Source organism: Ylistrum balloti, unplaced genomic scaffold (genome assembly GCF_031769215.1).
Source record: "Ylistrum balloti isolate Yb309-2 unplaced genomic scaffold, AGI_CSIRO_Ybal_v1 Utg370180, whole genome shotgun sequence".
Taxonomy (NCBI): Eukaryota; Metazoa; Mollusca; class Bivalvia; order Pectinida; family Pectinidae; genus Ylistrum; species Ylistrum balloti.
In genome coordinates this window covers 155378-182269 of record NW_026782166.1, presented here as the reverse complement: position 1 = coordinate 182269, position 26892 = coordinate 155378, and the positions used below count along the sequence as shown (strand labels likewise).

At 34.0% G+C, this 26892-nt stretch overlaps 1 protein-coding gene across 1 annotated transcript; it reads right to left on the bottom strand.

The window, feature by feature from the left end:
* Positions 1-750: 750 nt before the first annotated feature.
* Positions 751-21793, bottom strand: LOC132551134 (sodium-dependent proline transporter-like). The gene is made up of 15 exons (XM_060215244.1): positions 21653-21793; positions 13987-14107; positions 12515-12646; positions 12124-12345; positions 11478-11637; positions 10934-11072; positions 10485-10619; positions 9899-10002; positions 8687-8811; positions 7896-8008; positions 5602-5733; positions 5103-5202; positions 4449-4558; positions 2178-2333; positions 751-963 (listed from the first exon to the last, which is right to left on the bottom strand). Exons 1-15 carry the CDS (start codon positions 21791-21793, stop codon positions 751-753), a joined length of 2103 nt encoding a protein of 700 aa, XP_060071227.1.
* Positions 21794-26892: the final 5099 nt, after the last annotated feature.

Sequence of the window (26892 nt, the reverse complement as noted above, 5' to 3'; positions counted from 1 at the left end):
GTATTAACAGGAGGCAGTGAGGTGCTGTTACGGAAGTTATGGAAGCAGTTGATGTCAACGTGACACTGGGTAACAAACATATAAACCTGACAAAAACACGTCTGACGAGAAATAGATTAACAAATCGTGTTCCAAATATAAGCATCATAACTTTGACTGGATTTCATCGACTGATTTCATATCTTTATTTTTAAACAGGCTGACATTGATCCATTGAAACAAAACGCTGCCAAATTCGGAATAAACTTGTACTTTGTCCTATCTAAATCAGGATATTTTTCATATCAACCGGTGCGTAGCAAAAACCAAGGCGACATATCGTATCGAGAAATTCGAACGGGACGAATCTGGGATTTCGTGATATCGTTGGGGTTCATATATAGTACATGTGCTGGCGTTGCTAAAACAGAACGTATTTTTTGAGAAAGAAAGACCCTAACGTTAGTAATTATTAGTATCTATTGTGACATATTTCTTTGTCGAACTGCGTGGACGTTATCTCATTACATCTCATACACCATTCCGTCACTTGTCGTCAGCAACACATAGAACTGTGTGACATTGACTTACATCAAGAGAAATATTAGAGTGACCTTGTGAACATGTGTCTTGAGCATAAATTTCCTTACGGCTGTAAGCTAAGTGCGTTTAGTCATGGTGTTTGTCCAACATAACAGTGCAGAATCCGACTAAAGCTTCCAGTTTTGCAGTAAATTGTCTCATTCTGATTTCCAAACATCCTCTACAGATCTAGAGTCGTTCTTGTTCTGGCGTCATGGCTTTATTGTCCTGGCCAACCATGTAGATGTTACCCTTCTCACTGTTATAACCTACATTAGAGGGATAATGTCCGTTACCATCAGGAGCGGCTTGCAAGGTCTGTATAGGGGCATACCTAGGACCTTTACGGTCCTCGTCATTAGCTGGACCCCATTCCGGCTCCGATTTGATGGCGGCACGAATCTGAATGATATAGAAAAAAATAAGATGTAGCTTTCTCTGAAAGCGATGTAAACATTAAGATGTATCTTTCTTGGAAAGCGACGTAAACATTAAGATGTAGGTTTCTCTGAACGCAATGTAAACATTAAGATGTAGGTTTCTCTGAAAGCGATGTAAGCATTAAGATGTAGGTTTCTTTGAAAGCGATGTAAACATTAAGATGTTTGTTTCTCTGAAAGCGATGTAAACATTAAGATGTAGGTTTCTTGGAAAGCGATGTAAACATTAAGATGTTTGTTTCTCTGAAAGCGATGTAAACATTAAGATGTAGGTTTCTTGGAAAGCGATGTAAACATTAAGATGTAGGTTTCTTTGAAAGCGATGTAAACATTAAGATGTAGGTTTTTTAAAGCGATGTAAACATTAAGATGTTTGTTTCTCTGAAAGCGATGTAAACATTAAGATGTTTGTTTCTCTGAAAGCGATGTAAACATTAAGATGTAGGTTTCTTTGAAAGCGATGTAAACATTAAGATGTAGGTTTCTCTGAAAGCGATGTAAACATTAAGATGTAGGTTTCTTGGAAAGTGATGTAAACATTAAGATGTAGGTTTCTCTGAAAGCGATGTAAACATTAAGATGTAGGTTTCTTGGAAAGCGATGTAAACATTAAGATGTAGGTTTTTTAAAGCGATGTAAACATTAAGATGTTTGTTTCTCTGAAAGCGATGTAAACATTAAGATGTTTGTTTCTCTGAAAGCGATGTAAACATTAAGATGTAGGTTTCTTTGAAAGCGATGTAAACATTAAGATGTAGGTTTCTCTGAAAGCGATGTAAACATTAAGATGTAGGTTTCTTTGAAAGCGATGTAAACATTAAGATGTAGGTTTCTCTGAAAGCGATGTAAACATTAAGATGTAGGTTTCTTGGAAAGCGATGTAAACATTAAGATGTAGGTTTCTTTGAAGTACATTTACATTAACTGATCTATATAAGTTGATGGTATGTAAGTATCAGCTGATGCCAGACAACATGTCGTTGATCTGTTTACTCAAGACCATTTCCACACGCAGGCATGATACAAGCTAGAAATGTATTGTAAAAGAAAATAAAATCCAATGGAACTTTTATCGAATTTAAATTAAAATACGTTATATCATAATATTGAGTTAGCTTGTATACATTTTATACACACAATCACAATGCCCGGATGTAGTTTTAACAATATACATACCCCTCCCTTACGAATCATCTGTACGATAGCACCGATGATGATTAGAACAAGGGGCGCCATTACCATCATCCAGCCAATAGCCTCGGCGAATGGAGGGTAGGTGTAATCCCCCAGTACGGCCGGAGAGTAATTGATGGCCATCATGATTACGATGAACTGTAAGTAAACATCAGATATTTTGAAGATTATTTCATCGTGTCAATAATTTCATTATAGACAGAATTAAACAACCCATATGGTTCCGATTAATGGTTAAAAATCTAAAACGTGAAGATTGTAATGTTGTGAATTATATATCAAATGATAGACTAAAACTTTCAGGCCTAAGGTTAATAGAACAGCATCGTGAACGTGCACTTGAATGAATTCAACAAAACGTTATTTGCAAATTAACGACATTGGAATTGTACTTTTCTGATACATTAACTGATCTATCACCACAAACGGCACGAGACTAGCTTATTCTATATTGACTGATCTATCACCACAAACGGCACAAGGCTACCCTTACTCTATATTAACTGATCTATCACCACAAACGGCACGAGGCTACCCTTACTATATATTGACTGATCTATCACCACAAACGGTACGAGGCTAGCTTACTCTATATTGACTGATCTATCACCACAAACGGCACAAGGCTACCCTTACTCTATATTAACTGATCTATCACCACAAACGGCACGAGGCTACCCTTACTATATATTGACTGATCTATCACCACAAACGGTACGAGGCTATTATCTATATTAACTGATCTATCACCACAAACGGCACGAGGCTAGCTTACTCTATATTGACTGATCTATCACCACAAATGGCACGAGGCTACCCTTACTCTATATTAACTGATCTATCACCACAAACGGCACGAGGCTACCCTTACTATATATTGACTGATCTATCACCACAAACGGTACGAGGCTAGCTTACTCTATATTGACTGATCTATCACCACAAACGGCACGAGGCTAGCTTACTCTATATTGACTGATCTATCACCACAAACGGCACGAGGCTAGCTTACTCTATATTGACTGATCTATCACCACAAACGGCACGAGGCTACCCTTACTCTATATTGACTGATCTATCACCACAAACGGTACGAGGCTAGCTTACTCTATATTGACTGATCTATCACCACAAACGGCACGAGACTAGCTTACTCTATATTAACTGATCTATCACCACAAACGGCACGAGGCTAGCTTACTCTATATTGACTGATCTATCACCACAAATGGCACAAGGCTACCCTTACTCTATATTAACTGATCTATCACCACAAACGGCACAAGGCTACCCTTACTCTATATTAACTGATCTATCACCACAAACGGCACGAGGCTACCCTTACTATATATTGACTGATCTATCACCACAAACGGTACGAGGCTAGCTTACTCTATATTAACTGATCTATCACCACAAACGGCACGAGGCTAGCTTACTCTATATTGACTGATCTATCACCACAAACGGCACGAGGCTAGCTTACTCTATATTGACTGATCTATCACCACAAACGGCACGAGGCTACCCTTACTCTATATTGACTGATCTATCACCACAAACGGTACGAGGCTAGCTTACTCTATATTGACTGATCTATCACCACAAACGGCACGAGGCTACCCTTACTCTATATTGACTGATCTATCACCACAAACGGCACGAGGCTACCCTTACTCTATATTGACTGATCTATCACCACAAACGGCACGAGGCTACCTTTACTCTATATTAACTGATCTATCACCACAAACGGCACGAGGCTACCCTTACTCTATATTGACTGATCTATCACCACAAACGGCACGAGGCTACCCTTACTCTATATTAACTGGTCTATCACCACAAACGGCACGAGGCTACCCTTACTCTCTCTTAAAGCCCCAAAATACGCAGTTTTCACTTTAAAAGCGAAGAGAAAAAGTCTCTATTTTTATGAATTTAATAAAAATGAATTTATCTGAGAAATACGACGATATTGTGTGTTGGTATTTATAAAAAAAAAAAAAAAAACCCTGTTGATATTCACTATTTGTAAACACGCCTCTATTAACGATCTTTTGCCGAATCGAACTCGGAGAAGACATTTCTACATTTTCATGATAAGTCAGTATTCATAATACACAGCGAACACTGGAATGACTATACACCTGTCACACTGTTAAGGATAAGAGAATACGAAATGAGGTTTATAACAAAGTTTGTGGAATAAGTTTTCGAGGCTATGTTTATATTTTATAATTGTAAACTTACCAAGATGGCGAGTGGAGTTATGGCACACCACATGGTATAGAAATAGGCCCATATAATTGGACTCTTTTTCCCCAGCATCAGCTCGATATCTTGTCGGAAATTGTTTATTCCTGATCAAATATGCAATAACATGAATAGTTTTACGTTAATGTTAAAACACAAGTTGTGTATACCAAGATCATTCTCATTCCAACATGATGCTATTTTGTATACATGTATTACTATTGATTTCCAATAATACGAAGGAAAATTATTCATGAAACAATTTGATATGTTATTTCAATGATATTTCGCTCTATAGTTGATACAAATCTAAATTTGATATCAAATGATACTTTTTTTACATTATATGATAAAGATATAAAAGATTACAAGATTTAGAGTCATTGTAACAGGAAAAAATATAAAAATAAAAAAAAATCACAAGAGGCCAGTTTCTCTAGGTTTTTCGCCGTTGGGTGCTCTTCAGGAGAGCTGCCATTAGCAAGAAACCTGAAAACTCCGGATTCTGAATGTTTTTCTTCTCAAACGATTATATTAAAAGCAAACTCATAATATACCATAAGATAACTATTTATAACAAGTAATATGCAAAAGTAGTAAGTAAAACACGTGATGATAAAACTGAAGATCTGGCATTTGTTGATGACTTACCGTATACATAATTTATTCCAACAACTTCGACGAAGCTGACGATCATAAGATTGTAACTTCCGGAGTACCAATCAACGAGCGTGAGTAAGTAAATTCCTCCCTAAAACCATAGAAACAATCACGTTTATCATATATTTTTGGCATGAATGTCATCTTTTTATTTAAGAACATTTTATCTGATTATGACATAGTCTATCTTAATAATATAATTACAATTTGAATTAAGAATGATCATATTCATGTCATTGCTATTATGTCGTCATTATCATCTTGTGTTTGAGTGTATTTGCTTGCTGATTATTTTAAGGTACAGTTAACCGATAAAATGATAAAATATTCAATCAATAGGTGACGTTTCCGGATCAAGGCAAGAACATTTCTGTAATATCTATCCTTTTTATAGTCTAAAATGGAAATTCCTAAAGAAATAAGATTAAATGAACAACATTTACATGGAGTGTTTGTATGATTACATTCTCAGCATTGTTTATAGGATTACCTTGCAAGTCTGGGGGATACCCAGGACAAAACCGACCATACAACAAAAGAATGTAAACAGCGCCTTCTTGCTCCTTAGCTGCCTGGGGAAGACATCTGTGATACCGCTTATGACTGTTTCCATCATGGCGAACTTTAGGGGGGAAAACAAAAATCGATCGATCAATAGTATTAACCATTCATATGTTTAAGCTGTCGTCAATACGAAAATTGGAATAAAAACATCTTCAATAACAACAACGTAGAAGCTGATGTTTTAATTATGTATCAATGATTATTGAATATATCTATTGGTTGATTTGTGAAGTATTAAAATGGTAACATGTAGTCGGTAAGGGGAATATCTTGTGATCGGTGCTTTGTAATGATAATAATTAGGGAACCATTTACAACATAATTCTTATTGAAGAGACCGATAGTCAAAGGACAAACCTTCCGTAGGATAAGATATAAGAAAGATAAAATGGAAAATTTTCATAAACAGTCAAAATAATCTAGTTTAGTCAATTGATTGATTTTCGGAGATGCAATCAATAAAATACGTTTATCAATCAAACCTAACACATCAGTATATATAAAACTACTTAACCTAACACGTCAGTACTTAACCTAACACATCAATATCTATAAAACTACTTAACCTAACACGTCAGTATATATAAAACTACTTAACCTAACACGTCAGTATATATAAAACTACTTAACCTAACACGTCAGTATATATAAAACTACTTAACCTAACACGTCAGTATATATAAAACTACTTAACCTAACACGTCAGTATATATAAAACTACATAACCTAACACGTCAGTATATATAAAACTACTTAACCTAACACGTCAGTATATATAAAACTACTTAACCTAACACGTCAGTATATATATAAAACTACGTAACCTAACACGTCAGTATATATAAAACAACGTAACCTAACACGTCAGTATATATAAAACTATATTATACCTAACACGTCAGTATATATACTTAACCTAACACGTCAGTATATATAAAACTACTTAACCTAACACGTCAGTATATATAAAACTACTTAACCTAACACGTCAGTATATATAAAACTACTTAACCTAACACGTCAGTATATATATATAACTACTTAACCTAATACGTCAGTATATATAAAACTACGTAACCTAACACGTCAGTATATATAAAACTACTTAACCTAACACATCAGTATATATAAAACTATTTAACCTAACACGTCAGTATATATAAAACTACTTATACCTAACACGTCAGTATATATAAAACTACTTAACCTAACACATCAGTATATATATAACTTCTTAACCTAACACGTCAGTATATATAAAACTACTTAACCTAACACGTCAGTATATATAAAACTACTTATTCTAACACGTCAGTATATATATAACTACTTAACCTAACACGTCAGTATATATAAAACTACTTAACCTAACACGTCAGTATATATAAAACTACTAAACCTAACACGTCAGTATATATAAAACTACTTAACCTAACACGTCAGTATATATAAAACTACTTAACCTAACACGTCAGTATATATAAAACTACTAAACCTAACACGTCAGTATATATATAACTTCTTAACCTAAAACATCAGTATATATAAAACTACTTAACCTAACACGTCAGTATATATAAAACTACTTAACCTAACACGTCAGTATATATAAAACTACTTAACCTAACACGTCAGTATATATAAAACTACTTAACCTAACACGTCAGTATATATAAAACTACATAACCTAACACGTCAGTATATATAAAACTACTAAACCTAACACGTCAGTATATATAAAACTACTAAACCTAACACGTCAGTATATATATAACTTCTTATACCTAAAACATCAGTATATATAAAACTACTTAACCTAACACGTCAGTATATATAAAACTACTTAACCTAACACGTCAGTATATATAAAACTACTTAACCTAACACGTCAGTATATATAAAACTACTTAACCTAATATATATAACACGTATATATAAAACAGTATATATATAAAACTACTTAGGTATATATAAAACTACTTAGGTGTTTCCAACATTAATGTGTACCACAGTTATATCCTGAGATGAATATTGTAGTTAAGCCAAGGTCACTGTCATGAATGTAAATTCAATGCACCCTAATGCCGAGTACAACAGACAATTTGCATTGCTGTACGCAAAGTTCATGGAGGAATTAAATGTTACAGTGAAAATAAGCATCGGTAGTAATCAAATGAAACAGATTGCTTTAACATCCATAGTGACCGGAGGGAAGTTTACCTGGCTGTCAAGTCCCAGGGTAAATAACATGAAGAAGAACAGGAAGGCGAATATAGGTGGACTGGGTAATCTGGCGATGCCTTCTGGGTAAGCAATGAAGGCTAAACCGGGCCCTGTATAACAAAATAAAATAAATAATTTAATCAGGACCTGTATAACAAAGTAAAATTAACTACTTAAACCAAGACTTGTATAACAAAGTAAAATTAACTACCTAAACCAAGACTTGTATAACAAAGTAAAATTAACTACCTAAACCAAGACTTGTATAACAAAGTAAAATTAACTACCTAAACCAAGACTTGTATAACAAAGTAAAATTAACTACCTAAACCAAGACTTGTATAACAAAGTAAAATTAACTACCTAAACCAAGACTTGTATAACAAAGTAAAATTAACTACCTAAACCAAGACTTGTATAACAAAGTAAAATTAACTACCTAAACCAAGACTTGTATAACAAAGTATAATTAACTACCTAAACCAAGACTTGTATAACAAAGTAAAATTAACTACCTAAACCAAGACTGGTATAAAAAAGTAAAATTAACTACCTAAACCAAGACTTGTATAACAAAGTAAAATTAACTACCTAAACCAAGACTGGTATAAAAAAGTAAAATTACCTAAATCAAGACCTGTAAAACAAATTAATTTTTACTTGTCTCCTTATGAAAAACACATTTTTTTATAATCATTGTGGATTTGATGAAACACATGTATTTTAATAAAAGTTATCAATATATTTTCCGGTTCTTGGTATATTTGATGCTGATACAATATACGTACCGTCGTCGGCCACCTTATCAATGGGAACATTGGTGGTATAAGATATATAACCAAGCAGAGAGAAAATGGCGAATCCGGCGAACACACTGGTACCACAATTGATGAACGATACGATCACAGCATCTCTGAAAAAAGGAATTTTGTTGATCAGTTATGTTAGTATTTTCAGTTCTTAACATATCATTATAATAATAAGCATGTAGTGTACGGTTCAAATATGGTTTCGCCTTTCTTATACAGATTTTAGGTTAACACAATTTATAGAACCGTAGACCGATATCGGTGTTTAAATGTGGTCTTCAACACTTCAGGTCTCTAGCATCAATGACTAAAGCAAGATTGTACACAAGGCACACAAGTGAATAGCACCTTAACGTGACTTATAGCTAGATACAGTAAAGCCAAACAATTAATAAAATGCACCATAACGCTGAATCGTCCTTCTAGGACTCGTCAGTGATGCTGCATCATACAACTGTTTCGTCCTTCTAGGACTCGTCAGTGATGCTGCATCATACATCTGTTTCGTCCTTCTAGGACTCGTCAGTGATGCTGCATCATACATCTGTTTCGTCCTTCTAGGACTCGTCAGTGATGCTGCATCATACAGCTGTTTCGTCCTTCTAGGACTCGTCAGTGATGCTGCATCATACAACTGTTTGTCCTTCTAGGACCCATCAGTGATGCTACATCATACAGCTGTTTCGCTCTTCTAGGACTCGTCAGTGATGCTAAGGACTTAAAATGTGAAGCCTAGGAGGCGACTAAGGAAATTCCAATGTGATCAAATGAAAAGTCAAAATCTGGACTTGGGAGTGCAGCGGTCCTATAGTTAGATAAATTTCGTAATTTTCAAACAGCATCTTGGACCATTATTCGGCCACAGTGTAGTAAATAAATCTGCCGAGTGTTTTCAGTTTGCGTCCCACACTTTGCCTTCCAACTTTTTTTTAATGAGCTCATACACAACCTGATGCTTTGGATGGCATTCTAAATGCAACTTTGGAAGAACAAATAACCACATGAATTCAGAATGACCATTAATGTAACTCTCCTAACTAACTTAACGTGATGTTCTTTTATATGCATGTTGAGATATTTTCCCTCCTACTCTCGTTCTCGTCTTATTCTGATATTTATTGATGATTCGCCTGACAATAAACAAGGAATAGATATACATGTAGGAACATTTACATTGGCTTATTTACATACCGTAGACAGTTGTTATGGAACTTGTTGTAACTAGCCATGGTCAGAAGACCCCCAAAGGCTGGTCCAAGTGAGTAAAATATCTGTGTGGCGGCGTCTCCCCACACCTAACAATATGAAATTATTTGATGTAAGTAACTTTTTCAATTAAAATCCGATGAGAAGTAGACTGACGGGTTCATTGCTTTAATTACAAATGTTTATGAAATTATGAGATTTTTTCAACAAAAAATATTTAAATCTTCTGATTGCAATTCTTATAGGCAATCGTCATTTAAGATTTAAACGACATGATACGTGAAATCCTATTGTGAATCTCTATAAAGTTTAGTGAATAGGTTTTATTTTAACATTAGTTAAGCAATACACATCGAGTCATCTTTTTTGTACGCAACTTATTTTCGTATGTAAATAGGACATCACTCTACCAAGATGGTAATAACCCAAATAACACACACGATTTTCTGTAAGAGAAGTTGCTTCCCTTTACTACAAAAGCCTAACAAATATGTATAATTAAATGAAATTTGTGTTTAGTTGTTATTTGTGATGTGTCGAGTATAATACGACGGAAATGATTATTATCTACCTTAGCATTTTTCAACAACTCCCATTTAGGAAAGATGTAGAACTCGATTCCTTTGTAGTAGCCTGGCAGAGTCACACCACGGACGAGCAGGATAAGGAGCACCACGTATGGGAATGTAGCGGTAAAATACACCACCTGGAATACACGAGTACGACATGGCTTCCATATAATATACAACATATCGGTATTGCAATTAAAAAGAAAGCTAAAAAGAAAATTTACACTCACTGGCAAAGGCGTAGTAGCAACTACAACAACAACAATAGTACGAACAAATTTAGCAAATGTACCTGTATCATACCATCACACAATTAATTTGGTATGTAAACGCGTGGGTATTGGTTTTTCATTATAAGCTTTGTTCACAATTACTTTGTCAGCTTTTTAGGTCATTGTTTTCGTACTGGTTTTTTGTTTTGTTTTTCAAGATTGAACAATTTAATTTTTACCTTTCCAGATGACTTAACACCTTTCATTAGACAGAAGAAGATGAAGAGCCAGCAGATGAGAAGACAGAGGACATTTTTCAGACTCACGCCTCCGATGTCCTCAAGACCATCAGATTCATGTACCCTCAGAACGTATCGACTGTGGAATAAGACAGGAATAAACGAACATTGAAAACTTTTTCTTGAAAATTAAATCAATATCAGATTGTCATAAGTAATATTGTCTTCTTGTTTGTTTCAGTATTTTATTGCTGCCTAGAAATCTGTTTTCGTGTCGGCTTAATTTTGATCAATCTTATGTACCTTCACCCCAATGCAAAGACACTATTTATCGTTAGTTTTGGAAGTGAAACATTGCATTAAGTGGCGATGAATATATTTGCAAATTCAACCTCGATCATAGATACAAATAGAAGAACCAGAATATCGATAACGATATTAGTCAAATTATGATTTACATACAATACAGTTGAAAGTTCCTTTGATTCGAAATACTTTACACCAAAATCTGCAGGCTGAAGCCCATATATGTAATTCAACTTACTTCCAATATTCACTGCTTGCTGTCTCAAATTGGATGTCACAATCGTCTGTATGATCTGTTAGTATTGTGGAGTTGAGTTGCGCTATTGATGTGAAGGTTTCCCCGAGTTTGGTGCTCAATTTTGTGAGCATGTTCGTGAGACAGGTTTGGTCTTTCAATCCTGCAATAGTCAAAGAACAATGAGTTATTGAGACTGTGAATATTATAATTTGCCTAACACACCTTCATTAAATATTGCTATGTATTTTAAAACTTTTTCCTAAAACAAATATTTTCCATTAAATATCTTAAATAAAATTTCTTTTTTGACTAGTAAATCATATAGCTTTCACAATGCTTAATCGAAAGCATCACTATTTCTGTTAAGGCTACATGGTATCTATTTTTAGGAATATGATACGGTTTAGATGACAAAACATTTATTATCATTAAATTGATAGGAAATTATTTAAATGTCATATGTTGAAAACATTTTTCAGACACATTCGAAAAATTACAATTTGGAATTTCGAATTCTTCAATTAAAAAAACACAAACATATATCAATTCAATTTAAACTATAACCAAGGAAAACAATTTTCTCTTTTTCATTTGAAAGATATTCCAATGACACGATAATCTAATGGAAAGTTTGATTGTTTGTTACCTAGAGTGGCGTTCACTTTCATAGTCTCATTCATATTTGTGAGATCAGGGTATGGTTCATCCCTACACCTTTCAGTGTTCCAAGCTTTTCCACACCGCTGCCATGGTAACTCGTCGTCAAGGTTGACAAAGGACACAAACATGTAGTATACGGCGTACATGATGATGACGTTATAGTAGGTACACACCATTGCACTGATCAAAATCATAGCCCAACCAATACCTGAAGGTCAAGGTCATCAAAATATTATCAAAACGAAACTGATCACGAAAAATTAACAATATTATAAAGAAGTAAAATGATAAAGAATAAATGGCAGTGTTTCAGGCATAGCCATAATTATTGTCAACATTGGCGCAGTGTCATAAAAGCCGAAGTCGTTTATACGTACCCATGAAGAGAGGGCTTAGTGACCAAGCAGTGACTGGTCCTTGAGAGGAGAACTGACCTAAACACAACTCCAGGAAGAATAGGGGTAGCCCAGCCACCAACAACATGATGACGTAAGGTACGAGGAAAGCGCCTGTAAAAAAGTGTTAGTGATGTTCAAGATAAATGGAAGGCAAAAGAGCCCATCTATTCACTTTAGCTGTCAGTGATGATAAGATTTATGGTCGGCTATTAACTGGCAATACAGTATTTGGAAAGTTCTATACAACTTCCTTTGTTGGTTTTTGAACGATTTTGCGATAGTTACAAATGTATATAGCAATGGTAGGTTTTTGTTTTTGGTTCCTCTACTTCTCACTACTACACTAGATAGTAGTCAATCTATTGACCATTTACATTCAAGGTGGTGAATAGACTTTTTGATATGTTATAATTTGAATTAGCAAAAACACTTGTGTTTTGACGTGTTGAATTAGAAAGAGATTGTCCCCGCATATTTACGTATTGATATTTATATTACTACGTATTAGTATTTATACCACTTTATACCCTATACTTACCCCTTCCGATATTGTAGCAGTACTGGAATCGAAATACATTTGCTAATTCCGTTATATAATCCAGACGTATACCCTCCATCCAGTAAGTGAGACAGCAGAATCGCCACACAATTCCTAGTGCCATGGTATACCTAATACTTGGTTAGGGAAATCGCCAAACATTTCCCAGTCCAATTGTATACCCAATACTTACCCACCTCCGTTCCTGTAGAACAGGTAGGGAATCGCCAAACATTTCCTGATCATAATGTATACCCATACCTACCCCTCCGTTCCTGTAGAAGAGGTAGGCGAATCGCCAAACATTTTCGAATCCAACTTTGACCCATTACTTACCCCCTCCGTTCCTGTAGAAGAGGTAGGCGAATCGCCAAACATTTTCGATCCATACTTTGTACCCATTACCTACCCCCTCCGTTCCTGTAGAAGAGGTAGGCGAATCGCCAAACATTTTCGAATCCAACTTTGACCCATTACTTACCCCCTCCGTTCCTGTAGAAGAGGTAGGCGAATCGCCAAACATTTTCGAATCCAACTTTGACCCATTACTTACCCCCTCCGTTCCTGTAGAAGAGGTAGGCGAATCGCCAAACATTTTCGAATCCAACTTTGACCCATTACTTACCCCCTCCGTTCCTGTAGAAGAGGTAGGCGAATCGCCAAACATTTTCGAATCCAACTTTGACCCATTACTTACCCCCTCCGTTCCTGTAGCAGAGGTAGGGGAATCGCCAAACATTTTCGAATCCAACTTTGACCCATTACTTACCCCCTCCGTTCCTGTAGAAGAGGTAGGCGAATCGCCAAACATTTTCGAATCCAACTTTGACCCATTACTCACCCCCTCCGTTCCTGTAGCAGAGGTAGGGGAATCGCCAAACATTTTCGAATCCAACTTTGACCCATTACTTACCCCCTCCGTTCCTGTAGCAGAGGTAGGGGAATCGCCAAACATTTCCTAATCCCACTGCGTACCCGATACATGACAATAGAAAGTCTAGTTTTCCCGACCAATTTCCGCGCTCTGGCTCGTCCTGAAAACATAAAAAAAAATATCTAGAAAAAAGTCCCTGATTGTATAATAAAACGGATTCATTACATTTGAATTGCTTGCTCTTAATCCTCAGCTGAGTTGTTGACTAGATAAAATGTTAACATTCTTCTCAATCTAGGGAAATACGTATTTTTTTGTATTTGACGTCTATGTAACTGCCATGTTGATATGACTAAGCATCCATTAATCATACATGTGCAAGCAGAAATATAAAACACAATTAAGGTAATGGATACAATAGACAGGCTTTGTTACCTAGGATGACACAGAGGAAACCAGTCCATATCTCTTAAACATGTTTTTTTCTGTCACAGACCTTATTAATACCACAACGTGTCCTAATGATGCTTGTCTTAGTATGCATATTGTGCATTATATGCCACAGAGGAAACCAGCCCTTATCTCATCAAATTGTATTTTTTATCATATATATTATACGTATGACAATATCTCCTTACGAATATTTATTGTAAATTCACTGATCTAGATAATGATGATCAGGGCATGTTCTGGGATAAATTGTTGTGTGTGAGGACAGGCAATAACCTCCTAGTTAGTGAACCGAGCCATTTTGTCACGTATCGCATGTAAATGATCTAAGACACTGTCTGGCGGAAAAGATTGAAAATGAACAATGCAAATGACACTAAGTGTTCAGTGCACACCTTGCGGCAATGTACGAACCTAGTATTTTGATATAACATGGTATAAGAAGAGTATACATGTGTTATGAAAGTGAATAGTAAGGTTTACATACCGATTATTGAAACAGACTATTAGTAGCTTATAAAAGTTACAGTCAATAGTTAGGTTTACATAACGATTATTGAAACAGAGTATCAGTAGCTTATAAAAGTCATAATTCATTAGTATGGCTGATATAGCGATTATTGAAACAGGCTGTTGCATCAATGGTACATTCGATTCATTACCATAATCATCAGACTGAAATACCACATGGAGAGTAAATTGTATTACGTCTTGAAAAAATAATGATATTCAAGTGAGTGTTTCGACACGTGCAATCGCCAATCGACATCAAACCCTAGTAATACCGCAATGCAACATATAAGATAATGAGAAATATATTTGGTTTGTCCGCTCTTATGAGGACGCGGTCATGCCTTCTTACAGTAAATGAAAGACCAAATTTCGTCCTTCACCTTTATGCTGCACTTATATCATATCCCTTGTTTGATGTTTGATAGGAAGGATTAAGCTTTTAATTGATTTACAAGAGAACAGCAATATATCCTAAAAGTAGTGGTTTTGAGTACGTTTGAAATATTTCCTATTTTCCGTAACTTTTGTAAAACATCGAAGATTGGAATTCAAGTCAAATGTATTCATCGGGATAAATGAGGAAGGAATATCGCATCAGGTCATAATAAACAAAGAAAGTGAGGAAAAACTATACAAAGTTAACCACAACTATTCAGATATACAACGAGGTCATCACTGTATCGAAAGTCTTTCTTTATCAACCATCATTGAATCCTGATTTTCGCTGGGTGTGATGGCGCATATTGACATAAGATATATATGCCAGAGTCATTTGAATAAACCAAGGAGAATTGTATCAATGTAGTATCATAAGATATGTCAACAATGATTTACATGTGTTCTACTCTCTGTGGAAGTTGTAGAATATCGGTATTGTAATATTGTAGTATCATAAGATATGTCAACAATGACTTACATGTATTCTACTCTCTGTGGAAGTTGTAGTATATCAGTATTGTAATATTGTAGTATCATAAGATATGTCAACAATGATTTACATGTGTTCTACTCTGTGGAAGTTGTAGTATATCAGTATTGTAATATTGTAGTATCATAAGATATGTCAACAATGACTTACATGTGTTCTACTCTCTGTGGAAGTTGTAGTATATCAGTATTGTAATATTGTAGTATCATAAGATATGTCAACAATGACTTACATGTGTTCTACTCTCTGTGGAAGTTGTAGAATATCAGTATTGTAATATTGTAGTATCATAAGATATGTCAACAATGATTTACATGTGTTCTACTCTGTGGAAGTTGTAGTATATCAGTATTGTAATATTGTAGTATCATAAGATATGTCAACAATGATTTACATGTGTTCTACTCTGTGGAAGTTGTAGTATATCAGTATTGTAATATTGTAGTATCATAAGATATGTCAACAATGATTTACATGTGTTCTACTCTCTGTGGAAGCTGTAGAATATCAGTATTGTAATTGTAGTATCATAAGATATGTCAACAATGTTACATGTGTTCTATCAATATTGTAGTATCATAAGATATGTCAACAATGATTTATGTGTAAATGTAGAAATATAATATTGTAACATAAGATATGTCAACAATGATTTACATGTTTTCTACTCTGTGGAAGTTGTAGTATATCAGTATTGGAATATTGTAGTATCATAAGATATGTCAACAATGTAATACATGTGTTCACAGACTCTGTGGATTGTAATACCAGTATTCTAATGATGCTTGTCTTAGTATGTCAACAATGATTTACATGTGTTCTACAGTGGAAGTTGTAGTATATCAGTATTGTAATATTGTAGTATCATATATATATGTCAACAATGATTTACATGTGTTCTACTCTGTGGAAGTTGTAAGTATGATAGGGCATGTTCATAATATTGTTGTGTGTGAGTACAGGCATCCTGATTATGTCAACAATGATGTTGATCATGTGTTCTAAAATGAACATCAATATGTCAACAATGGTGTTCAAGTTGTAGTATATCAGTATTGTATATACATGTGTTATGATCATAAGATATTGTCAACATTATGATTTACATGTTAGTTCTACTCTGTGGAAGTTGTGTATTGTAATAGTGAAGTATCATAAGATATGTCATATTCATGTAGTATGGCTGTAAGTTGAAGATATCATCAATTGTAATATTGATTCATTACCATATGTCAGACAATGAAATACCACATGTGTATATACGTCTTGAAAAAATAATGATATTCAAGTTTAGTGTTTCGAAGTTGTAGAATATCGTATCAAACCCTAGTAATAAATGTCAACATATAAGATAATTATATGTGTTCTACTCTGTGGAATTGTAGTATATCTTATTGTAATATTGTAGTATCATAAGATATGTCAACAATGATTTACATGTGTTCTATCTCTGTGGAAGTTTGAAGGATAGGATTGTAATATTGATTTACAAGAGAACAGCAATATTTAATATTGTGGTTTTGAGTATCATATTGTAGTATCATTTCCGAACTTTGTAAACAATGATTTACAATTCTATCTGAGGAAGTTGTAGTATAATAAACAAAGAAAGTGTATGTCAAAGTTAACCACAACTATTCAGATATACAACGAGGTCATACTGTATCAAAGTCTTTCTTTATCAACCATCATTTACATGTGTTCTACTCTGTGATGATATTGTAAGATATATATGCCAGAGTATTTGTAAACTCTCTGTGGAAGGAGAATTGTATCAATGTAGTATCATAAGATATGTCAACAATGATTTACATGTGTTCTACTCTCTGTGGAAGTTGTAGAATATCGGTATTGTAATATTGTAGTATCATAAGATATGTCAACAATGATTTACATGTGTTCTACTCTCTGAGGAAGTTGTAGAATATCAGTATTGTAATATTGTAGTATCATAAGATATGTCAACAATGATTTACATGTGTTCTACTCTGTGGAAGTTGTAGTATATCAGTATTGTAATATTGTAGTCTCATAAGATTTGTCAACAATGATTTACATGTGTTCTACTCTCTCTGGAAGTTGTAGTATATCAGTATTGTAATATTGTAGTATCATAAAATATGTCAACAATGATTTACATGTGTTCTACTCTGTGGAAGTTGTAGAATATCAGTATTGTAATATTGTAGTATCATAAGATATGTCAACAATGATTTACATGTGTTCTACTCTGTGGAAGTTGTAGTATATCAGTATTGTAATATTGTAGTATCATAAGATATGTCAACAATGATTTACATGTGTTCTACTCTCTGTGGAAGTTGTAGAATATCGGTATTGTAATATTGTAGTATCATAAGATATGTCAACAATGATTTACATGTGTTCTACTCTGTGGAAGTTGTAGTATATCAGTATTGTAATATTGTAGTATCATAAGATATGTCAACAATGATTTACATGTGTTCTACTCTGTGGAAGTTGTAGTATATCAGTATTGTAATATTGAAGTATCATAAGATATGTCAACAATGATTTACATGTGTTCTACTCTGTGGAAGTTGTAGAATATCAGTATTGTAATATTGTAGTATCATAAGATATGTCAACAATGATTTACATGTGTTCTACTCTGTGGAAGTTGTAGTATATCAGTATTGTAATATTGAAGTATCATAAGATATGTCAACAATGATTTACATGTGTTCTACTCTCTGTGGAAGTTGTAGTATATCAGTATCGTAATATTGTAGTATCATAAGATATGTCAACAATGATTTACATGTGTTCTACTCTCATCTGGAAGTTGTAGTATATCAGTATCGTAATATTGTAGTATCATAAAAAATGTCAACAATGATTTACATGTGTTCTACTCTGTGGAAGTTGTAGTATATCAGTATCGTAATATTGTAGTATCATAAGATATGTCAACAATGATTTACATGTGTTCTACACTCTGTGGAAGTTGTAGAATATCAGTAGAAAAGAGTTACATTGCAGTAAAATGCCTGGCAATGAGAAGCGAAAAAATCAAATATTTCGAATGAAAAACAAATACACTATGTTTTTGACAGAAAAACAAATACACTATTTTTTTGACAGAAAAAACAAATATGCTTTGTTTTTTGAGAGAAAAAACACATACACTATGTTTTTGACAGAAAAAAAAACCAAATACACTATGTTTTTTTACAGAAAAAAAACAAATACACGATGTTTTTGATAGAAAAAACAAATACACTATGTTTTTGACAGAAAAACAAATACACTATGTTTTTTTACAGAAAAAAAAAACAAATACACTATGTTTTTTTGAGAGAAAAACAAATATACTATGTCTTTTATGTCTTTCTATGTCAAAATGTACTTTGATATTTCAGCTCCTTAAAATGCAGTCAGTACACACCAAGACCATAATTTTTTGTGGACGGAGAGCCATATGAATTTAACACTAATATGTCTGCGGTGCTTGAATTCTACTAATGTGGTTTTTAGAGTGTTTAACCTACATTTGGTGAAAGAATTAAAACTGAATCCCCTCTTTAAATATCGATTGGATATTTGATGTGGGTCGTATCGACTTAATGCTACTTTTATTTCTTTGACAGGTTTTAACAGGTGAGGTGAACAGACAAGGACAGGAGAGGTATAACCAGCACAGTGTACGGACAAAATAGTCGGCCATTAATGACAGCGTGTCAGGCTGGCCATTACTAGTCACGGGCCTATGTATACCGACACTGGTAGTAACTAAACAAGTCCAAGTCTATTTATGCCATTTAATGGTGTTCTTTTACTGCTCAACTCGAGTTGGGAAGTGGTCTTAATGTATATATACGGTTGTTTATGTCAAACTAAGCGGTTCTTCGTGGACTTTTTCACACTATTCGGCATACAACGTACTGCTAACGTTTATATTTTGGCGCATTAAAGTTTCGCGCACTACTTTGAACTTATAATAACAATAATGAAATTATGCATCCATAACGATTAATGTAAAACAACAATAAGTGCATCCATGTTTGGGCGCAATATTTTCATCGTGAAAAAGACTACCATAGAAATATAATTCATGACTATACGTTTACAGCATATTGTAGTAACACAACTTATCTTTTGTTGAACTGCTAATAGGAAATAGTGATATGGGTAGATTTACATTTATATAAAGATAAAGCATAACAGTCGGCGTCATACTGGTGGTTACTTTATATAATTCTCGTGTTTTGTAAATATGTTTATTTACCCTATGGTTAATTTTTTGTACTCAGAATTTTCATAAGTGACTTATAAAGTGTTCATTTGACATAAAAAAATACAACCGACAAATATAAAATGTTAAATCATACAAAAGCTTATGAAGTGAAATGCATAAAAAATATACAACCTACGGTTGTTTCATTTACCGCATGTATCTGCAGCTAATTTCATAACACGAAAGGTAGTACCTAATGATATTCTCTAAACTAAGCCGATAATTATCGTGATAAAAATCAAAGTACTTAAGAACTGATAAATAGTTCATTTCGTTAGATATTGAGAAAATTGAATTGAAGGGAAAGAACTTCATTCCTCGTACTTGATAATGACGTCATCAACAGGTCTAACGTCACGAAAAGTTATACTGTTTGCATAAGGGGTCAATAACACATAAAAATCAACTCGGCAATGAATGACTCTAGTTAAGTCACCAGTTTCATTATCTCAAAGTAATAATTTTGTACTTATTAGTAAGTTATAGAAACGCGATCCTCCTGAAAGTAAATAGTGTTAGGAATGAAGATTTGATAGTCCGAAGCCAGCATTATCGGTCTGACGGATAATACAGTATGTGTATTGAGTAAGTTTTATCTCGCATGATTTGCTTTTTTCTAAAGCACAGGTGTGTCAATATTACTCTAAATTCATGCCAACCACTAGAAATTTCATTGAAAGTGATATCATATGTTCAATGGGTGTTCGAGATGTTTGTATGGAATAAGTTTTATTTCTATTAAAACTGAACATCTTTAGCGCGGTTGCATATTGAAATACAATTAATCAATTCTGAAGTGGTGCCGTCCGTTTGAATGGTCGACATCTGCATGGCGGCCACGTACATGACAGTGGCACGTAAAAGCCTCTACCACAGGACGAAAAATAGAAATGCCTTTCAAACAGGATGCATTGATTAACATTTTGTATAGGTATAAGTAAAATCCAAAGCTATAAGGATTTCTTTAAAAGCTGTAAGATTTTACACGAAATATGTTGTACAGATTTCAAGCAAGTTTTTTAATTTATTGACAATACCCTATTACGTAAAATCGTGATATAAAGTTAAACATCAAAAATAAATCAATCAGACTCATTTTAAATGAAAAATTCAACAGAAAGTTTTAAAATTTCCAATTTTATTTTGGGCTAACGGATAAGACAACAACGTATATTACTTCACAATGTATGGAGTTTACAAAGGTAGGACATTATTGAAATTGTGGCTGTGACTTGTAATTTCCGTTCCCTCGCCCATAGCAGTTATTATGTCTTACCTGCGTAAATTATAGTATTGGTTTTGGGAACAGATATGATTTGAATGTTTCTGATTGTACAAAAGACACAAAGTGAGTAGCACCTTTTCATAATTTAGAGTGAGACATATTTGTGATCCGAAACAAAACCCATAACAATACTATTTAAATGATGACCATGGTGAAGTATCAGTTCCCATGATTCCAATCTTAATTCAATTCAAAATTGAACAACTAATTTTAAGAGTATCTAAACGTTGCTTTCGAAGTTAAGCAAATGCCTCAGTATCTGCTGGCTTACCTTTAATTTGACAGCTTCATTGGCAATGTTAGGGGTGGCATCCTGGACATTGGTGTCGTTTTCTATTTCTGCTGACCTTTCAAGGTCATTTTTGCCAAAGGCATTGCCTTCTATATCCGTCTGTTTGGATGCATCCTCCATGTCAACAGCTCACAGAAGTTAGACAGAATACCTTCACATAAGCGGGGTTATATAAAGCGCGGTGTGAGAACCTATAAATTGTAGCGAGGTGATACCACGGCAGCTTATAACGGTGTCTAAAATCACGGGGTCAGATGACTTTTTATTGATATACGGAAATGGAGATACAGAACAATATTTCCAGGTAATACATTTTTATCCTTGATATATACATATTTCATATTTATATGACGCAAAAATAAAACAAATAAATTACAAAGATGAACATCTAAATTGAACGATTTCCTTCTTATTATGAATTTTTGTGATTAATTTGGAGTTTGAATTAAGATTTTGTTAACATGCTGGTATATCCTGTTGTGTTATGAAGAGGAAATGTATATTATCATGCTGGTTACACTATTTGGGAGATATCACAAGTGTATTGTATTCTTTGTATTAGTTGTAATGCCAATTATACTCTTATTTCAGTGAAATACGAGTGGCTGTTAAAAAAGGGAGAACTGGTGTTTTTGTACAAGTTCGAGCAGCAAATAGAGTGAAAATGTAAAATAGCCATCAATTCTTCATTAGAACAACCTTTGTTTCTACAATAACCAAGACCGCTTAATTCGTACTGATAACCATGTCGGTATATGTTATTCTGTATGACCATTAGACATTTCAGAGACGAAACCTTACAAACAGTTAAACAGTTAAAAGGACATCACCGTAAATCTTTAAATTTTATTTCTCCAAGCTCTGCTTTATAAGTCGAGGCGGAAAATGCAAAGAGCGTTTTAGGGATCAAAACGTTCTAGAAATGACCTCCATGAATAACATTGACTTTGTCCGAAAATGAGAATCTGACTGCAAAAGTTGTTATGCATTATTCTTGTTGTCATTGTACTTTTTGTACTTTCAGTGTAAATCTTTGTTCTGTTCCTAATTTACTGTTGTTTCATTGAATTTCGTTGCTACAAAGTAATTTAATGATCATCACGAGTTCCTTTTCAATGATTACTTGTTACATTGTTTAAGAAAAGAAAATGGTAATACATGTGTACATGGAAAATACCGTCTATGATAATATTTAACGACATACTTCTTACAATATTCTTATAATGATAGTATAACGGACATTGCTCGATTACGGTAGTGTCACGTTATCAAAGTATGATCAGAAAACATTTTCTTACATATGTGTATAACTACATGTAGGCTTGAACCTGATGTAATGTATACAATGTTATATTTCAGTCTGTAGACAAATGAAGAGATTACAGCTCATGCAAGAATTTCCTATTGTCCGTCATAAGAACGGCTTTAATTTTGTTCAAACAACGATATTTCCCACCGCCTAAACTGCGCCTGCGGTACCAGGTACTGTTCACAGTGATCTGATTTAATTATGATAACCTGTTTTATCCCAAGGAGTGACCAATTCACAACTTTAGTACTGTCACAGTTATGACCATGCGTATTGCTGGGCCGTGATGTCGGCGATTCCGACTTACAAATATAGTGTTGACCAGTTGATGGTTAATACATGTATGACTAAAGCTTGTTTTGTTGTTGTTTACGATAAAATGCCATTAAGATGTACGTTCGATAGAGTGTGGTCTCCACGTGAGGCCATAGATACATTTAGGGTGTGTAGTAAGGATAGTATTCTAGGCACTAGAGATTTAGGTTTTATTTTGAATGATAACTTTGCGTTTACAAACTCTCTATCATAAAACATTTCAGAATAAATTTGTCTATTTTAACTGACAAGATTTGTCCATTTTTAAATTCTATTGAAGGTAGAATATATAGAATATTAAAGTAGTATAGGAGAATATCAATACGTCCATTATAAGTTTTCCATACTGAAATAAATGAAATTTGCCATATAAGACTTGGTGTATTTACATTTTATAAACCACAATAGTGTACTGAAGAGAAACGCATCGTTGTTAAGGCTAAACCACCACTTTACTTTTTTTTTGTCTCTTTGTATACTACAAACATCATTCATCACTTACTTTGTCACAGTTAATGAGCCAAAATAAATGTATACAAATGTACACAAGGCATTGTCATTTGTAAGATTAACAATGTACACATGTGAAAGCCAGCCTTTTCAGAACACCCATTCGTTCTTAATACTTTGGATGGCACTGTAAACTGATTAAGCTTACTCTTCCTATTTTGTAAACACAAATATTGAGGCCTGAAGATCCTTTGATATTTGTCGGCAAGGTAATGTGTGAACACGTGCTTGTTATGTTAATATGTAAATATTACACAACGGGTCGTCATGTACATTAATTAAGGTTGTTTTAAGAAGACATTGCTTTTAAGCCGATACGTTATTTGATATGTAAACATTTATGGGCCATGAATATAAGTAAGGTTTTCCTGTTTCAAACACAAGTACTTCGTTCACCTACAAAGGTGGTATCTTAATTAAATCCACCAAATTAAACTGTAACAAGCACCTGCAAAAGACTTTCCCAACAACAACAGCAGTATCAGAAAATTATCTCTGTTAACGAAACCTAACCGACATGTTGTGGCTAATAAGTCATTGTTGTGTGATATACAAAAATAACGGAATTATTGAATAATGGATCTGGTGGACCACCCCATCAAGATCTAAACTTTTCCTTTAATCACTTATTATGGAAGGAAGAAAGAGGACACACATTCAATGAAGATTTGTTCATATTTATACTCGTCGTGTTTAAATTTGCCTCAAGTTAGTACAATTGATTGAGACTAGATGATAGATCATGTCTTTGCTGACAGATGACATGACCTTAGCTATCACCCTCATCTATAACTTTAGTGCGTGGATCATTGGTCGCCCGACTGCGTCATCAATTACCGTCACGCCCTATGGCGACAATATTTGTATACATACACTGAAGTAAAAAATGTTTCGATCTATGTTGAACACACAGTAATACATGCGACATCTTCACGAGGATTTACGAAATGTGTCTATCTTAGTGATACACAGACGTTCCTTGTTTTAAATAAAGTGGAAAAGGGATTATAGGTCTTCTTTTCTCAATTTATCAATATTTTCTTTAAAATCGCAAATATTATAAGCCATATTTAACCACATTTTTATTCAAGAGTCTATCCTTATATCATTTTGTTCATAATAACTTTTTGTATAATATAATTTATGCATGATTTTGGTAATGTGTTTCAAGCACATGAGTTTCATATTTTGCATTTAGTGTCTTTAACGTCTCCAGTTTTGCGGTTTACAATTCCATATAGACAAAAGTCTCTATTTTGCTTCCTGTTTCACTTTCTGCTTTAATATTCATTTAACACTGAGTTAAGTGAATTGATAATGATATTCACGTCGAGTCGTTTGTCGTGTGATAATGTCATGAACTTATCTCGTCCAAATTGTCTTTATTGTAGAACCTGGTGACTACGAATATTTATACTCACGTATTTCAGTATACAATTCATACAAAGTAAATATCACTTCTTTCGAACTGTGAATCCTGATACACGATTTAAACGTATGTTGGTTAGTTACAGGACAAAAAAATCAAAGACTGTTTGCGCTCCAGCTAAGCAAACACGAGATTCCAATTTTGGTCCTGTCACATTTGAATAAAGTTTGTACCGACTTGAAGTTGACCTGGGTAATATTTAAAGTCAACAAAATTGAACAATCAGTATTTGAGACAAGATCGAACATATCACTGGCGTTCATTGACATTAATTTTTTTCTCTGTGTCACCAAGGATGATGATGCTAATAAATAAAAAGAACAAAAGAGTCAAGGTCCCGAAACAGCGTCATTACGTACACAAATATTAATATACTTCATGATCGCCTTTAACGAGTTCCATCTAAATCGTTGTGATGGGAATTATCCTGGTCAAATTCTTACCACGTTGCTATAACAGAGGTAATTGTGCATGACGTATGCATACACAAAGTTACTTTAGACTTAATTACGCGAGATGTCGACATGAGTCTACCATACAACAGTAATATAACTGGGAACATCAGTTAAGCCTGTTTCCGGAAACAAATCTCCGAAAGGAATGTTTATAAAAGTGAACAGTGAATATTTTCATCCGAAACTATTGGTTTATATATATAATGGTCGTAACACTGCATTCCATCTGGGCATCAATATTTGTTCCGAGTACACTTAAATCTGTTCGATGCAGTCATCCTGTTACCCAGATCCTAGTAGTAAGGTAGACGACGTCCAAGCGCATCGTCTCCAAAGCGGCTACCCGAATTGGCTTTTTACTAACCAAGTGTTAACATCGCTGATATCGCGTGTAGAAATGTATTACGACCAATGTTTTCTTCAAAATTGTAAGATAACTTGGAGGCAACAAGCTGTCAGAACGTAAAGAGTCAGGGACGCGATTAGTTTAAATTATGCTGAAGGTAAATCCATATCAATGAGAATGTGTAAGATATTCTGATCACCATCAAAGCACTTTAAAGTTAATATCATTACTACGGAGACCTCGTTTAATGAATGAATCATACATGACACATGGGTATTATGTTTATTTTGTCCTCATCGGCGAATTTTTAACCTTGAATCTTAACACATTTAAAAATAACTATCCATGACGCGTCGAGTAAATAAAAAAATCAAGAAAATACCAACATGGCAACATCATCATAATTCAAACTCAAATTCCAAAAACTAGGGCAAAATATGAACGAAAGAAATATTTACACGGAGATTCCAGATAAAGTACAAGGAGAATACGACCAGGTTTTCCGGTAGAGTAAGCGTCTTCTGCTTCATCGACTCATTTGAGATTTAAATTATTATGTTGTAATTGGTGCGATTGAAATACCATATTGGAAAAATAAATGGAAATGTCGTTCAAACCGAACGATTTAAAATTGGATTTTTTAAAAAAAAAAAAATTTAAAAAGTTTTTAATTGTGTTCATAATATACACATGTATTTGCTTATATTTCTAAAATTTTCAGATATATGGAAATTACGAAATATATTGAATGATGGACCTAATGCACCTCCAATTTTATGCTTTGACATTTCTTTCGATTGCTTTGGGTTTCCCCAGTCGCCTCCTAGGCTTCAAAATTTAAGCCCTTAGCATCAC